Source organism: Carcharhinus amblyrhynchos, chromosome 2, assembly GCF_965287045.1.
Source record: "Carcharhinus amblyrhynchos chromosome 2, sCarAmb.v2.hapA, whole genome shotgun sequence".
NCBI lineage: Eukaryota > Metazoa > Chordata > Chondrichthyes > Carcharhiniformes > Carcharhinidae > Carcharhinus > Carcharhinus amblyrhynchos.
The window spans coordinates 13,786,422-13,802,876 of NC_137325.1; the positions used below are offsets into that span (position 1 = coordinate 13,786,422).

A 16,455-nucleotide genomic window follows, 5' to 3' on the forward strand; every position below is an offset into this window, starting at 1 on the left:
GATTCAATTTGAATTTTTTGGATGGAATAAGAATTTGAAAAAATGATCTGGGGTCTTAGTATATTTGATGCTCAACATGTTTTCCTTCCAGCAGTGAAAGCTAAGAGGAGATTTGATAAAGCTGTTTAAAATTATGAAAGGTTTATACAGAGTATATGGAAAGAAATTTATTCCAGTGGTTGAAAGGTTGAGAGGACACAGAGTTAAGATGATTGACAATGGATGTAGAGGTGACAAGAAGGAAGATTATTTTACACAACAGCTGATTAGGATTTTGCATACACTACTGTACCTGATAGAGTGATGGATATAAATTGAACAATAATCTTGGCTAAGTACTTGAAGGAGAAAAAAACTGCAGGGTTGTGAGGAAGGAATGAGGGAATGGGACTAATTAGGTAGATCTCTCAAAGAGCTGGTACAGACTCAATGACTGGAATTTTCTAGCTCTTCATGCCAGCCGGATTTTCTGGTTCCGCTGCAGTGAGTGGAGATTTGGCTGAGCACCAAATTCTCTGTCCTCACTTGCTGCGATGGTAGGCAGTGAATGGCTGGAGAATTCCAGCTGATAGCTAGTGGAGGCAAATCTCCTCCACTCTATCTACTCAATCATCTTATAAAAATTAGCTCATGAGAGATAGTCAACATTGGGAAGAACGCACTTGTTCGGTAACAGCAAATTGGTGCCAGCACTTGGATTGCTCTGCGAATAAGCCGATGCAGATTCAGTGGGCCAAATGGCTTCCTTCTGTACCATAGTTATCTGTGGTTCTATGAAATGAATAAAGCCAAAACAGTGCAGTCAACTTCGGAGCAACTTATGTAACGTTAACCATATAGTATAGTATCTGAGCTGGCCACTCTTGGACTTCCTTGTCCAGTCCTTGCCAAAGATTGAAGCAACAGATACATTTCAGAGAAAAGACGCAAGGCTGATTCCTAATGTTAAGAGGTTTGAGTTAAGAGAAAAGTGTTGGGAAATCTGAACTTCTGTCCAATCAAAGGAAGTAGCTGAGATCTGATCTTCTCTGACCAAATTGCAAGGGTCAGACAATGGACAATAGGTTCAATTAGTTAAAGGTCATGTAAGGAAATGGCACAGTACTGGTACTGACTGAATACAGAAAGATCTACCTCAAGTGTAAAAATGGCATCAAAATGACGAAGAAGATCTTAAATTAAATTTGGCAACAGAAGCGCGGGATAATAACATATATATTGTTTCATTTGATTAATTGTTAAACTAAAACAAGGAGTAAGGTGAGGCCATTGATGGATGTGGATGGAGCAACCAATACTATACAGGCTGCCAAAGGGCTAAAGATAATATTTGCGTCAATTTTTCCAAGATGTCGGGTAGTGCAATTTATCAGGATAGGAAGTGACTGAAAGATGTAGCAGGCATAGGTTGTAGCACTTTTCAAATGATGATCTAAGGGAATTGTTCACAGAATCACAGAATTGTTACAATGCTGCTGGAGGCCATTTGGCCCATCATGCCTGCACCAGCTCTCCAAATGAGTATTATGATTTAGTGTCATTCCCTGCTTTTTCCCTGTGTACCTGTATATTGTTTCAATTCAAGAAATCATTTAAAGCCATCTTGAATGCCTCAGCTGAACCTGCCTCTACCACACCCCCAGGTAGTGCATTCCAGACTCAAACTACTCGCTGCGTGAAAAGTGTTTTCTCGCGTCACATTTACTTCTTTTGCAAATCACTTTAAGTTCTGTGCCTGCTTTTCTCCATCCTTTGACAAGTGGGAACAGTTTCTCCATGTCTTCTCTGCTCAGCCCCTCAAAATTCCGAACATCTCTGGCAAATCTCCTCTTCTACCCTCCAAGGAGAACAGTCTTAATTTCTCCAATCTATCCTTACAACTAAAGTTTTTCATTTCTGGAATCATTCTTGTAAACATCTTCTGCACCCTCTCTTATGTGTTCACATCCTTTCTATAATGTGGCCCCCAGAACTGTCCACAATATTCCAGCTGAAGTCTAACTAATGTCTTGTATAATTTCAGCATAACCTCCTTGCTCTTGTACTCTATTCTATTAATCACGTCCAGAATTTTATTACCTGCTCTCTCCACCTGTCCTGCCACCTTCAATGATCTAAGCACATATGCACCCAAGTCTCTCTGCTCCTGCACCCCTTTAAGAACTTCATCTCTCATTTTTTAGTGTGTCTCCATGTTCCCCCTACCAAAATGCATCATCTCACATTTCTTCACATTGATCTTTATCTGCTACCTACTGCTCATTCCAGCAACTTGTCTATGTCCATTTGAAGTTCTACACTGTCCTCTTCACAGTTTGCAATACTTCCCCTGTCTTCCGCAAACTTTGAACTTGTTCCCTGCAAATCAGGACTTAGATCATTAATATATATCAGGAAAAGCAAGAGTCCAAATATCGATTGCTGGGGAACTCAACTACAAACCTTCCTCCAGCTGGTTGCTAAACAGCTTTGCAGTCTAAAGATAAATAGATCTCATGGTCTGGAGAAGATGTCCCTGAAAGTTTATTTTTATTTATTTATTTGTGTTGCAAGTAGGCTAACATTAACACCGCAATGAAATTACTGTGAAAATCCCTAGTTGCCACATTCGAATCTCCTTAAGGAACTACAGGAGGAAATTGCAGGAACTTAGACAAACCTTCCAGAAATAATGAGATATTGCAGAAGTTTTTTTTATTTGTTCATAGGATGTGGGCTTTACTGGTTGGGCCAGCATTCATTGCACATCACTGAGGGTATTTAAGAATCAACCACTTGCTGTGTGTCTGGAGTCACATGTAGGCTAGACCAGGTAAGGACAGCAGATTTCCTTCCCTAGAGGACATTGGTGAACCAGATTTTTTTTAATGACAGTCAACAGTAATTTCATGGTCGTCATTAGATTTTTAATTACAGATTTTTATTGAATTCAAATTTCACCACATGCCATGGCGGGATTTGAACCTGGAGCATTATCCTGGATCTCTGGATTGCTAGTCCAGCAAAAATACCACTTGGTGACTACTTAGTGCTAAGGCATCAAATGGAGGAAGATTTAAGTTTTACTTGTAAAAGGATAACAGAATTGACAAAGGAAACAACAGAATCTTGAGCTTGAAGTCCATTTTGAGTAAAATATGGACTTTTCTTGAAGAGATGATCATGCATTTGTACAGAATTAACATAATGTCAGTAGAAAAAGTGGGTGCAGCTATCAGCGAAGCAAAACCAGGATCTATATCGATGGACAATATTATGTATGTGATGGCTCCTTTGAAAGAGTTCTCTAATTAGTCTCACTCTCCTGTGAGAGCCTGGAAAATGTTTTTTTCCCCCCAAGTATTCCACTTTGAAGATTGCAGTAGAATCTCAGAATGGCATGTCAGCCATGGCACAGTTGGTAGTCTTATCTCTTGAGTCCGTAGGTTCAAGTCTCACTTCTGGGCCTGAGCAACAAAATGTAAACCAAGATAGTGCTGCACTGTCAAAGATGATATCTCAAAATCTAAACCCAGAAAGTGCTGCACTGTCAAACGTGCTATAGTTCAGATGAGATGTTAACCCAAGGTCCTATTTCCCCTCAGCTGGTTGTAAAATAGCCTGTATCATCATTTCAATTAAGATCAGGGGAATTTGTACTGGTGAATATTTTGTAATCAGTCAACATCAGTTCGGATTACCTGGTCATTCTCACTTCTGTACTCTATGGAGTTTAGAGGAATGAGGCTGTACTCAATTGACTTTAGAATGATGATGGGGGATCTCTTCGAAACTTACAGAATATTCAAAGGCCTGGATAGAGTTTCCAAGGGGAAGATGTTTCCATTAGTAGGATCTGAGGACACAGCCTCAGAGTAAAGGGACAACCCTTTGGAAGTGAGATGAGGAAGAATTTTTCAGCCAGAGGTAGTGAATGTATGGAATTCATTGCCATAGAAGGCTGTGAAGGTCAGGTCATTGAGTGCATTTAAGATAGAGATAAATAGGTTCTTGATTGGTAAGGGGAGCAAAGGTTATGGGGAAAAGACAGGAGAATGGGTTGAGAAATTTATCAGCCATGATTGAATGGTGGAGCAGACCCAATGGGCTGAATGGCCTAATTCCGCTCCTATCTTTTATAGCGTTATGGTCTTATAAAGGATCAGTCACACGATAGGTGTAATCTACAATGGAAGGGAAGTGGAGGAAGAAATATGCGGACAAATTAGGGAATTGAGTGAAAAAAAAGGAACACTAAGCATGGAGGATTTCCGCAACCTGATATTAATTGAATGGAAGAGGTAGATAAAGGAAACAAGGGATTAAAGGTCCAATAACCCAACATGCAAATAGCCTAAAGTGGGAAGATTGGCTATTGAATTTAGTACTGGAGAATGAACCACAGCAGATAAGAGAAATAAAAGTAGGGGAACGTCAAGGCAATAGTGACCATAATATAAAATAATTAGAGCGAAGGGCATTAGTATGATAAAAACCAAGTTAAGAGTTTGGAGGAAAACTGATTTTGAGAGGCTGAGGATTGACCTTGGGGAAATAAAATGGGCATCTATTTTGCCATACATTGGTATAGATCAGCAACAGGAAACATAGTGCAGGGAAAAAAAATTCTGCTCAAAAGAAAGAAAAAAATAAACATCAGTGGGACACCAGAACTGAACAATTGAGGGTTCGGAAAGAGACAGGCATTAAATACAGAGACAACATAGGAGTGAATGATGAGAGAAAACAAAGAGGCAAGGAGAGAAATGAAAAGAAACTTGATCAAAGATGATTTAAGGAGCATCAGGGACAGAGAGGTCAAGAAGTGGGAAGGTTTACAGAAAGAGTTCCAGAGCTTGTGGCCAAGACCACTGAAAGTACAATCACCAGAAGATGAAGTGATGAAAATCGGCGAGGTGAAAAAGAGAGAATTGTGAGAGTGCAAATACGCCAGTGTGTGAGGCTGAAGGAGAGTAAAGTGATAGGAAGGAATGAAGCCATTGAGGGATTTGAAAACAAGAATGAAGGTTCTAAGACTGTGGTGTTGTTGGACTGGAGACTTGTGAAAGTCTGCAAGTGCAGAGATTGTTAAATGCTCAAAGAAGTGCAGTGTTTCTAGCACAATGTCTTTGTTTGAACTGAATGTGAGATGGTTCCCCCAACCTTGTGATGCTTAGTAGAGCTCACATGACTACAGCAAGACAGATAGGACCTATCTTTCATGATTGCATTTCAAAACGCGAACAGAGATGATGGGCAAGCAAGATTTGTGGTAATTTAAGATATAAGCAGCAGAGTTTGGATGAGCTAAGTTTGTATGGATGGAAGATGGGAGTCCAGGCTACGGTATGTTTGAACAGTAAAGTCTAGCATAACAAAGGTATGAATGAGTGTTTTTGCAGTAAATTAGTGGACGGAATCAAGTAATGCTATTTGGGTGAAAGTATGCAGGAATGGTGATGATGCAGACAAGTAGCTCATCTCTGTGTCAAACGCTACACAAAGGTTGTGAACAATGTTGCTCAGATTAAGTTGAAGGATGGAAATAGTGGCCAGGGAATTGAATTTGTGACAGGGTCCAAAAAAACAACGACTTCACTCTTCCCAGGAAATCACTGCTCATCCAGTATTGGATATTAGACCAGTACTGCCAGATCAGAGACAGGGAAGGTATCCAAGGAGATAATGCTGACACAGTGCTGAGTTATTTTGTGGAACAAACTCTTAGAAGGTGTTTTATTTGGAGTACATGGAGGCATGATTTTGCAAATTGCCAAGTTAAATGTGTCTGAAGTTTGGAAAGGAAAATCATCAGGAAAATCTACTTGCAGTGGTGGAGGGTGGGGGAATGTGAATCTTACCAAAAAATGGCAGAGTGTTGTTTCCGACAAGAAAACAGAGAGAAACAGGTCAGTTTTCTTTCCAGATCTTACAACAATGCCAAAAAAAAATCCAAGGGAGAGTGTTTCACCCTGTCATGTGAGGAGTGTGGGAGGTGGGGGGGGAGGGGTGAGCGACGATGCCTCATCATACTGGCAAAACTTGCTGGTAGCCTAGAGTTACCGATATTGAATGTCCATTATGTCACTGGTGAGGGTCGGGGTGGGGACAGTAGTGATGCCGGCGTATAACATGTTTTGGGCCTGTCATGCGATTTTGCACTCCTATTGTCAACCTTGTCCAATGAGAACAGGAATGCAAAATCTTGGCCCTGGTCTCCTTCTCACTTCATAGCCGTGAAAATTCAACTTCATGGCCTCAACTGGATAGTTTAGCCTCATAACTGTCCAGAAACACACCAAGTAATTGAAACATACTCTACTCTGATGCTGCTGATTGATTTATTGTTTACGTAAATTGTAATAGTCTCAATGCTACTTGATCCTTCAAAATGCATTTGGTTTCAATTTCTTGGCCCTGAAGGTTTAGATCTGCACTTCCCAGTTCTGGTAAAGTGATGGATCCCTGATGCGTTAGCTTGCTAGAAGTCTATTCAATGCATTCATGGCGTGTTTCATCTGGAGAGTCTGGATGAGAAGAATTAAGCATACGCTGGCCTTGATTTCCCGATTCCGTTTTTTGTTGCTAGCCTTTCATGTCTCTCACATTGACATTCCAGACTGTTTGCCAAGAAACATACTGAATATTAGAAAACAGAGACTTTGGCTTCCTCTGTTGGAATTGTTAATGAACAGGCACCACATATTCTTTAGAGTAAAAACATTCTGGATCTGATTTACTGCAATAAAAACAACATTTTTGGATTTCTGAATTTGGTAGTGTAATGCGATTTTCACGCTGATCTCATGTACTCTGGACCGGAATTATGACCTTAGTGTTGGGTTGACATCTTACAGATAAAGAAAATGGAACTATGGCAAGGGCAAACTCAACTCACTGTGGAAGAACCTATATGAAAAAACATATTAGTTTATGACTGTCCTTGAAAATAATAGTCGAATGGATTTCAGCATTTATTAAATAAAAATCTTATTAAGCACAAATCTGATTAAAAGTTCTGTGTCTGCAAATATGTGTTACTGTATGTTTGTAGAATGATTTCAGCTTTGCTGATTGAACTGTGCTGAACGTATGATCACATCATCATTATGGAACAATGTTGGGCAACGTGCTGTCATCAGGATTCTGAGTGCACTCCATGAGACATTTTATTGACTGTTGCCTATGTGCAGATTCTGCTGGTTTCCATCCACGTATTTTTCTTCCAACCAGTATGACTGAAATGATATGCAAGTAAAGCAAGGACAAGTTAGTGAGGTGCATGCTGATTTGCTCACAACATTGACTTGTGCTCTCCTTCTGCGTCCAATCAAGTGTAAATATTTCTTTCGTTTTTACCACATGAAGTTGATGACTGTTCTATTAATATGTGAATGATTAAGCATTTTCTATAACTTGTATTGAAATATTTGGCGTGCATTAAGTGTATTCAATCTTATTCAAAGATCATAGTTAGTGAACAAGCCCAATTTCAATCTTGTAGCCCACTCACAAGCCTACGTTGCCCAATACTGCTATAGACAAATAACATTACAACAATGGCATTCACAAAGAATGTCGAGGCCATCATTTTAACACTTTTATTCCTTGCTGATAATTTCTACTTTTTCCCTACTTCCCTATTGTAAATAATGTAAACTTTTCCATTTTTCAATTGTTTTGCATTCTTTCCGATATTTTAAAGTTGTTTCTGTGCATTTGCGTTATTATTTTTTAAACTTTACTCATTCATGCCCTGGTTCGGATTTGTTCATCCAACTCTGTTCTGTGGCACCAGAATCTCCTCAGCCAAAATGGCTGAATGCCCAGCTCCTGATCCACGCAGTTTATCAATGGGATGCAGAGCCAGGCTTGGGAAATCGAAAGTAAAAGCTAAATTAAAAGCGCCTATTTATGGCAGTGGGCCCAAATGACAATAATTAGTGAGGGCCAAATGAGGAATGATCAACAAGACCAAAGGAAAAAAGAACTTAAAAAGAATACAAAGCAACAACAAATGAAGAAAAGGCGTGACAGGCACACAGAAGGTTAAGCAGGAAAAAAAAATGCAGAGATCAATAAAGTGATCAATGCAAATCAAATGATTGGTATCTTTAGTCAGTGAAGAAAGACCTAACATTAGAAAGGGGAGATCATAGAATCCCTAAAGTGCAGAAAGTGCCCATCGAAGCTGCACCAACAATAATCGCACCCAGGCCCTATCCCCGTAACTCCACATATTTACCCTGCTAATCTCCCTGACACTGAGGGACAACTTAGCGTGGCCAATCAACCTAGCATGGAGATGGAGGGAAGGACACACTTACTGAGAAAACAAAGAATGAGAAAGATGTTGAAACATATTCAGAGATATTGGGGTCATACTTGGGTATTAACCTGGCAGGGCAATTATAGAAACACAGAAAAACTATAGCACAATACAGGCCCTTCGGCCCACAAAGTTGTGCCAAACATATCCCTACCTTAGTGATTACTAGGCTTACCTATAACCCTCTTTCTTACCAAGTTCCATGTACTTATCTAAAAGTCTCTTAAAAGACCCTATTGAATCCGTCTGCACACTGTTGCCGGCAGCCTATTCCACGCACTCAGCACTCTCTGAGAGAAAAACTTACCCCTGACGTCTCCTCTATACCTACTCACCAGCACCTTAAACCTGTGTCCTCTTGTGGCAACCATTTCAGCCCTGGCAAAAAGCCTCTGACTATCCATGCGATCGATACCTCTCAAAATCTTATACACCTCTGTCAGGTCACCCCTCATCCTTCGTCTCTCCAAGGAGAAAAGGCCGAGTTCCCTCAACTTATCCTCATAAAGCATGCTTCCCAGTCCAGACAACATCCTTGTAAATCTCCTCTGCACCCTTCCTATGGCTTCCACATCCTTCCTGTAATGAGGCGACCAGAACTGAGTACAATACTCCAAGTGGGGTCTACCAGGGTCCTATATAGCTGCAACATTATCTCTCGACTCCTAAACTCAATTCCTCAATTGATGAAGGTCAGTACACCGTATGCCTTCTTAACCACAGCTTCAACCTGCGCAGCTGCTTTGAGCATCCTATGAACTCAGACCCCAAGGTCCTTCTGATCTTCCACACGGCCAAGAGTCCTGCCATTAGCATTATATTCTGCCATCCTATTACCTGCCAAAATAAACCACTTCACAATTATCTGGGTTGAACTCCATCTGCCACTTCTCCACCCAGTCTTGCATCCTATCAATGTCTTGCTGCAACTTCTGACATCCCTCCAAACTATCCACAACACCTCCAACTTTTGTGTTATCAGTATTTTACTTGTAATTGTTCATCCTTTATAGAACATGCATGAGTTCTATCCCATTGGTTCCAATGAAATGAAAAAAATTATCTAGTTCCATAACAGATCAATGAGCTTCTTTCACAAAGACAGCCATGTTGGCAATTATGGCTGGAATTCTCCAGTCTCATATGCCCTGCTACCGCTGCTAGCGAGAGCAGAGAATTTGGCATTCAGCCATACTTTTATTCATAGCAAAAAGTCTGACAACACCAGGTTTCAGTCCAACCGATTTATTTGATAGTAAACTCACTAGCTTTCGGGTTAGCCCCTTCGTCAGGTGAATGGAGAGTTCTGGCCTCAGACAGAGCATATAAAGCACAGACAGTTTACAGATTACTGATTAGAATGCGAATCTTTACACCTAACCTGCTGTTCAAGTCTTAAAGTGGCTGACAATGTGAGTGGAAGGAGCACTGATCACAGGTTAAAGAGATGTGTATTGTCTCTGGACAGTACAGTAAGTGAGGTTTTGCAAACCCAGGCAAGTCACGGGGGTTACAGATAGTGTGACATGAACCCAAGATCCCTATTGAGACCGTCCTCATGTGTGCGGAACTTGGCTATCAGTCTCTGCTCAGCGACTCTGCGCTGTTGTGTGTCGTGAAGGCCACCCTTGGAGAATGCTTACCCGAAGGTCAGAGGCTGAATGCCCATGACCACTGAAGTGTTTGCCAACAGGAAGGGAACAGTCTTGCCTGGTGATTGTCGAGCGATGTTCATTCATCCGTTGTCGTAGCGTCTGTATGGTCTCCCCAATGTACCATGCTTCGGGACATCCTTTCTTGCAACGTATCAGGTAGACAATGTTGGAAGAGTATTTACCGTGTACCTGGTGGATGGTATTCTCACGTGTGATGATGGTACCCACGTCGATGATCCGGCATGTCTTACAGAGGTTACTGTGGCAGGGTTGTGTGGTATTGTGGTCACTGTTCTCCTGAAGGCTGGGTAGTTTGCTGCGAACAATGGTCTGTTTGAGGTTGCGTGGTTGTCTGAAGGCAAGAAGTGGGGGTGTGGGGATGGCCCTGGCGAGATGTTCGTCTTCATTGATGATATGTTGAAGACTCCAGAGAAGATGTCGTAGCTTCTCCGCTCCGGAGACACAGCTTGGACACAGTGGACAGAGTACCTTTCGTCGTCCAGTACTTCCCCGGAGCGGAGAAGCTACGACATCTTCTCCGGAGTCTTCAACATATCATCGATGAAGCCGAACATCTCGCCAGGGCCATCCCCACACCCCCACTTCTTGCCTTCAGACAACCACACAACCTCAAACAGACCATTGTTCGCAGCAAACTACCCAGCCTTCAGGAGAACAGAGACCACAATACCACACAACCCTGCCACAGCAACCTCTGCAAGACATGCCGGATCATCGACGTGGATACCATCATCACACGTGAGAATACCATCCACCAGGTACATGGTAAATACTCTTGCAACTCGGCCAACATTGTCTACCTGATACGTTGCAAGAAAGGATGTCCCGAAGCATGGTACATTGGGGAGACCATACAGACGCTACGACAACGGATGAATGAACATCGCTCGACAATCACCAGGCAAGACTGTTCCCTTCCTGTTGGCAAACACTTCAGTGGTCATGGGCATTCAGCCTCTGACCTTCGGGTAAGCATTCTCCAAGGGCGGCCTTCACGACACACAACAGCGCAGAATCGCTGAGCAGAGACTGATAGCCAAGTTCCGCACACATGAGGACGGTCTCAATAGGGATCTTGGGTTCATGTCGCACTATCTGTAACCCCCGTGACTTGCCTGGGTTTGCAAAACCTCACTGTAATGTCTGGAGACAATACACATTTCTTTAACCTGTGATCAGTGCTCCTTCCACTCACATTGTTAGCCACTTTAAGACTTGAACAGCAGGTTAGGTGTAAAGATTCGCAATCTAATCAGTAATCTGTAAACTGTCTGTGCTTTATATGCTCTGTCTGAGGCCAGAACTCTCCATTCACCTGACGAAGGGGCTAATCTGAAAGCTAATGAGTTTACTATCAAATAAATCGGTTGGACTGAAACCTGGTGTTGTCAGACTTTTTACTGTGTTTACCCCAGTCCAACGCCGGCATATCCACACCATTTATTCATAGCAGCAGGACTGGATAATTCCAGTCTCAGGCGAGTTCAGAGAATTCTGGCCAATGTCAGTGACTCAATGCCTTGGGGTCAGATGGAAAGAAGGAGACAGAAAGTAGATGATTGAAGAAAGAGAGAGAGGAACATTTGAGTATGAGAGAAGGAGAAAGATTCACATTTGCTTTTTTCTTTTATACAGAATAATGTATTAGAAAATAAGCATTTTTTAAATAAGAAAATATGAAAAATACTTTCTTGAGCACACTGTCTATTCTTTCCAAAGCCCTAGTGCAGTTTTTAACATTGTATCTTCAATTTTCCCAGAAAAAGGTAAGTGTGAAATTTCTTCCAGACCTCACTGTAAATTTAACAAAGGCCCAGTCTGACAACACTTCAGGAATTCCGAAGAAATCAATACTAGTTTATGAGAAAAGCAATAGAAGGAATTTTAATCTAACCTACCTGGCAGAAGTCTGAATGTGTCTTGGTGAGATTTTACTTTCTATTGAAATCAATCAAGTGCAAAACAAAGTGGCCTGTCAATTCAATTTTTGGCATGATGAGCTTGGCTTCCGACCAATTGGATTAAGTTAAAATTAACATCAAAATTTTAAAAATTAATACAAGTAATACACTGCAAATGCAGGAAATTTGAAATGAAAGCAGAAAATGTTGGATTAACTCAGCAGGTCTGGCAGCATCTGTGGAGAGAGAAACAAAGTTAATGTTTTGAGTCCATCTGACCCTTCTACAATGTAAGTCAATCTAGTATTTTCTGTTTTTTCCTTTAAATGTATGTTAGCAACACTTGTGACCAAATGTTTAAGATAGTCACAAGGGTATATGTGTTAACTCACCAATTCCACATTGATAAATACCTTTTAAAACATCTGAGACACATACACAACTTTCTCTTGTTCTTCAGATGCAGCTTGGATACATAACATGGACTTGAGCCACTTGAGCAGGTGGCTAGGTCTTTCTTTGATGTCTCCTCTGAATGATGGGGTCCTGTAAAATTTCCTCAGGGCAGCAACCTGTGCTACAATCCCAAAGTGTGAAATTTGAACTAAAGCTTCTGGCTTAGAAGTGAGTATCACTAATTGAGTTCAGCAGATGAAAAATGCGTGCATCTGCAGATTGCTAAATTAGGGTAGATGTAAAGGGTTATGTAAGATTCTTCTTGGACTGCTACTGCAGACAGTAACTTTATAATGATTTGAAAGCAATTTGGGTTATTTTGTAGACACTAAGTCACAGAACATATAAAACTTTGGGTGGGATTTTCTGGCCACACTCACCCCAAAACCATAAAATCCTGCCCGAGGTCAATGGATGTTGTATGGTCCTGCCTGCTATGATTCCCGTGGTGGGCAGAATGGGAAGATTCTGCCCATTGTATTTTGAATTTAGTTGAAACACTCTTAAGACAATTAAATGACAGAGGTCAGTGTTGCATCAAAGCATATAGTACTGTTTTCAGGATTTAAATTTTGCGCTATGATTTTAGGCAACATGATAGTGACTGCCTTGGACATCAAGCCATTTTTCCAGTGAATGAAACCCAAGAGAAGATGGCTGCTTTGATATAATTCAAACCACTGAAGATCTTTACAAATTTTAAGGCAACATTTAAATATTCCCTGTGCTCCAGACTCTTGGGGATATGTGAACTTCTAAATGCACTGCATGCTTTGATAAAACCAGATCATTCACAAGAATGTAGTCAAAAAATGACACAGCCTATCAAACTTGCCCCCAGTATGGTCCATGTGCAATCTCCCATGTCATCCACTTTACCCATTTAGGTAATCTTCTGAGGCAAAGATTTGCAAATATCTGTCTTTTTCCAGAAACATCTACTTCTGCGCAGAGAGAAATAAAAATCTTCTGGTTTCCAGTCTCTCGTGAATCTTTAAACTTTGGTGCTTGTTAATTTTTAAAATGTACCACACAATGGTTGTTGGAAGTTTGAAACTGTTTTCTATAAATGGTAATTTTGGTTCTGAGAATGGATAGATTTTTGTTAACCAAATGTATTTAAGGATATGGAGTGAAGATGAGTATTTGGACCCAGCCTGCAAATCAAGCATAGTCTCATTGAATGCCAGAACATGCACAAGGGACAATTGGTCTATTCCTGTTCATATCTCCAGTGCTGCATTGACAGACTAAATGGCCGATACATCATCTTCACCTCTCAGCAGTTTAAATACCTGGATCAAATGGAAGAATTATAGGTGCCATCAGTTTAGGTCTTTCACAATTCTTCTCCATCCTATCTTTTGAGTTTGCACTTTGCCTTTATCTGCTAATGGAGAACCAAAAGTGGGCTTCATTTTAGGTGGAGGTGGTGGCCCCACACACCAGCAGGTTAGCCAGAGCTGAGACTACCTCCACTGACCCAGGACACCACAATACAATGTTGCTTGGCTCAGGCTATTAATTGCCTGAGATGGTGGCTACCATCCCCATGTGTGAGGATTTCCCACCTCCATGAAGTCCTGATCACTCAGGTTCTTGGTAGCTCTCCAGGTTTAGCAGTGCCATTGGGAATGGTCATCACTGCGGGTCTGTACTCAATCCCTGAGCAGAAGAGTCACTGCAAGCTGAAGTTCAAGCTAAGTGGAGTAGCCTTGCGTGGGCAAGTAGATGGATGCTGTCAAAGTGACAGGCATCGAACAGGAGTTAGGGTAGGGGATTTCAAGAGGGGATGGCTCTTTCTGCTGAGAAGGCTCCCTGTGCCTGAACAGGAAGGATGCATCAAGTGCTCAACCAGACCACCAGGTTATGTGCCACAGCAGGAAGAGACCCTTAAGTGCCCAATTAATTTGCCACTCCACTCCCAGCCAACTTACCCAAAGGTAAGTGGGTTGCCTGACACCCATCTGGCTGCTGGTAAAGTACCAGTGAAGGAAAGAGGGTGACCGGCACAATCCCTACACCCCCTCTATCCCATCCAATTTGACATCCCCTGCCTGCCAGCTCACTCCAGAGGGGCCATAAAATTCCGGTCTATGGTTGCTCTACTAATGTTAATGACAGTTAATGACAGTGCAATGTGCAACTTGGGCTTGGTCCATCAGTGCTTAGAAAACTTAGTTTGCTGTGATCTGAAATGTTTTAGTGTACACCTTCTCAAGGAAAATTGCTGAAGTTCACCGGTATTTTTAATGATTAGTGTAATCTTACTGAAATATAGAGTAACGTTAACCTACCTTTGTTTTAACCACCTGCATCCAGACCAGCAGAAATTAGCCAGTAAAATGACTGATATTCAATACATTCCTCACAGCATGTTTTCAAAAAAATATTTTGCAAATGCGAATTGGATTCATACCAAGGTGTGGCTGCCACAGAACGAAATAAAGATAACATCATAAAATAAAAATGACTTCAGTAGATTTTTTTTTAGTTTTCACTTCTGAGACCTATCTTTCACTTGCCTCAAAATGTGTCGGATAACTTCAGCCAGAAACAAGGGGAAAAATAATGTTCTTTTATTTGTTCGCAGAGCGCGAGAGGAAACATCTGCAAGTCAGTAAAGTGAGATATTTATGGAAAAACATGAAAGGTGGTCATGAACAGGCAAGATACGAAGATATAAAGCTGATGGAGTCTAATAAATCATGGAAGATGGCTAGGTTGAAGGAAATCAACAAGACATCCAACGATGGAAGGTTAGGGAAAATGGCTTTCTTTCATTACTTGGAAAGAGTGGAAACTATGAGAAATTTCTGGGAAGGGAAAGCCAGCGAGCCAGATGGTAACACTGAGGACGATGAGGTAAGCTTTATTACTGGATGTAAACCTCAACTCCCATTTGCAAATTGAGTCTGAGGCATTACAAGCTTAATTAAAGAAGTTTGGTATGTTGTTCCTAAGATTTAATTGCACTCAACACAACCTGAGACAAAGTGATGCACTTTGCTAGTAGGCAAGTTAATGTCTTAAATGCTTACCTTGCATGCACACTTTGCAATTATTTTGTAACCTGTTAAACATACGAATTAATTGGCACAAACGAAATGCAGCAGAAAATTAGCCCCTGAGGAGTAGATTTGATAACAGAATTTAAAGTCCTGTTTGAGTTATGGTCAGGATTATACACGCTAAGTTAAATCCCACAGGGCTTCATAATATAAATCCTTCATATTATAAATGAAATAACTTGTTTTTTATGAATCTCCATTCATAACCTCAGGCATCCCAAAGTGAATGAAGTGCTTCATGAAGCACTTCATTATATGTTGTAATGCAGCCAATTTGTACACAGAAAAGTCCCAAGAACAGCAGCAAAATAAATGACTAAGGAATCTGCTTCGAAATTGCTGTTTAAGGGGTAAATATTGGCGCGGACATTGGGAGAACTCATCTGATCTTTTTCAGTTAGTGTCATAGGATCCTTTATATCCATCAAAGAGAGCAGATGGCATCTCACCTTAGGCAGGATAGCACTCGCTTGGTACCACGCTAAAGCATCAGATTAGATTGTTATGCTTATGTGTTGAAATGGTACTTGAACCGACAACTTAATAACTTAGAGACAAAAGTGTTCTGTGAAGAATGATTTGATTTTAGTTTATTTATTAGTGTCACAAGTAGGCTTACATTAGCACTCTAATGAAGTTACTGTGATAATCCCCCAGTTGCCACATTCTGGCACTTAATTGGGTACCCAGAGTGAGTGGCATGTGACACAGTGGTTAGCACTGCTGCCTCACAGCACCAGGGACCTGGGTTTGATTCCCGGCTTGGGTCACTGTCTGTGTGGAGTTTGCACCTTCTCCCCGTATCTGCATGGGTTTCCTTGGGTTTCTCCGGTTTCCTTCCACTGTTCAAATTTGTGCAGGTTAGGTGAATTGACCATGCTAAATTCTCCGTGAATAGGCGCTGCAGTGTGGCAACTAGGGGATTCATTGTAGTGTGAATGTAAACCTACTTGTGACTAATAAATAAACTTAACTTACTTAATTTAGCACGGCCAATGATGCACCTAGCCAGCACAATCCTTCAGACTGTGGGAGGAAACCAA

At 41.2% G+C, this 16,455-nt stretch overlaps 1 protein-coding gene across 2 annotated transcripts in view; it reads left to right on the top strand.

Annotated features, from left to right (window-relative positions):
• Positions 1-16,455, top strand: part of LOC145352588 (uncharacterized) — a 153,581-nt gene that overhangs the window by 25,917 nt on the left and 111,209 nt on the right. The window contains exons 2-3 of one of the 2 annotated variants that reach the window (XM_080202710.1): positions 12,346-12,509; positions 14,935-15,206. In XM_080202710.1, the coding sequence (XP_080058836.1) occupies positions 14,988-15,206 (219 nt within the window). In that variant the 5' untranslated portion in view covers positions 12,346-12,509; positions 14,935-14,987. The remainder of the gene's footprint in view (positions 1-12,345; positions 12,510-14,934; positions 15,207-16,455) is intronic. The other variant, XM_080202720.1, reaches the window with a different exon arrangement.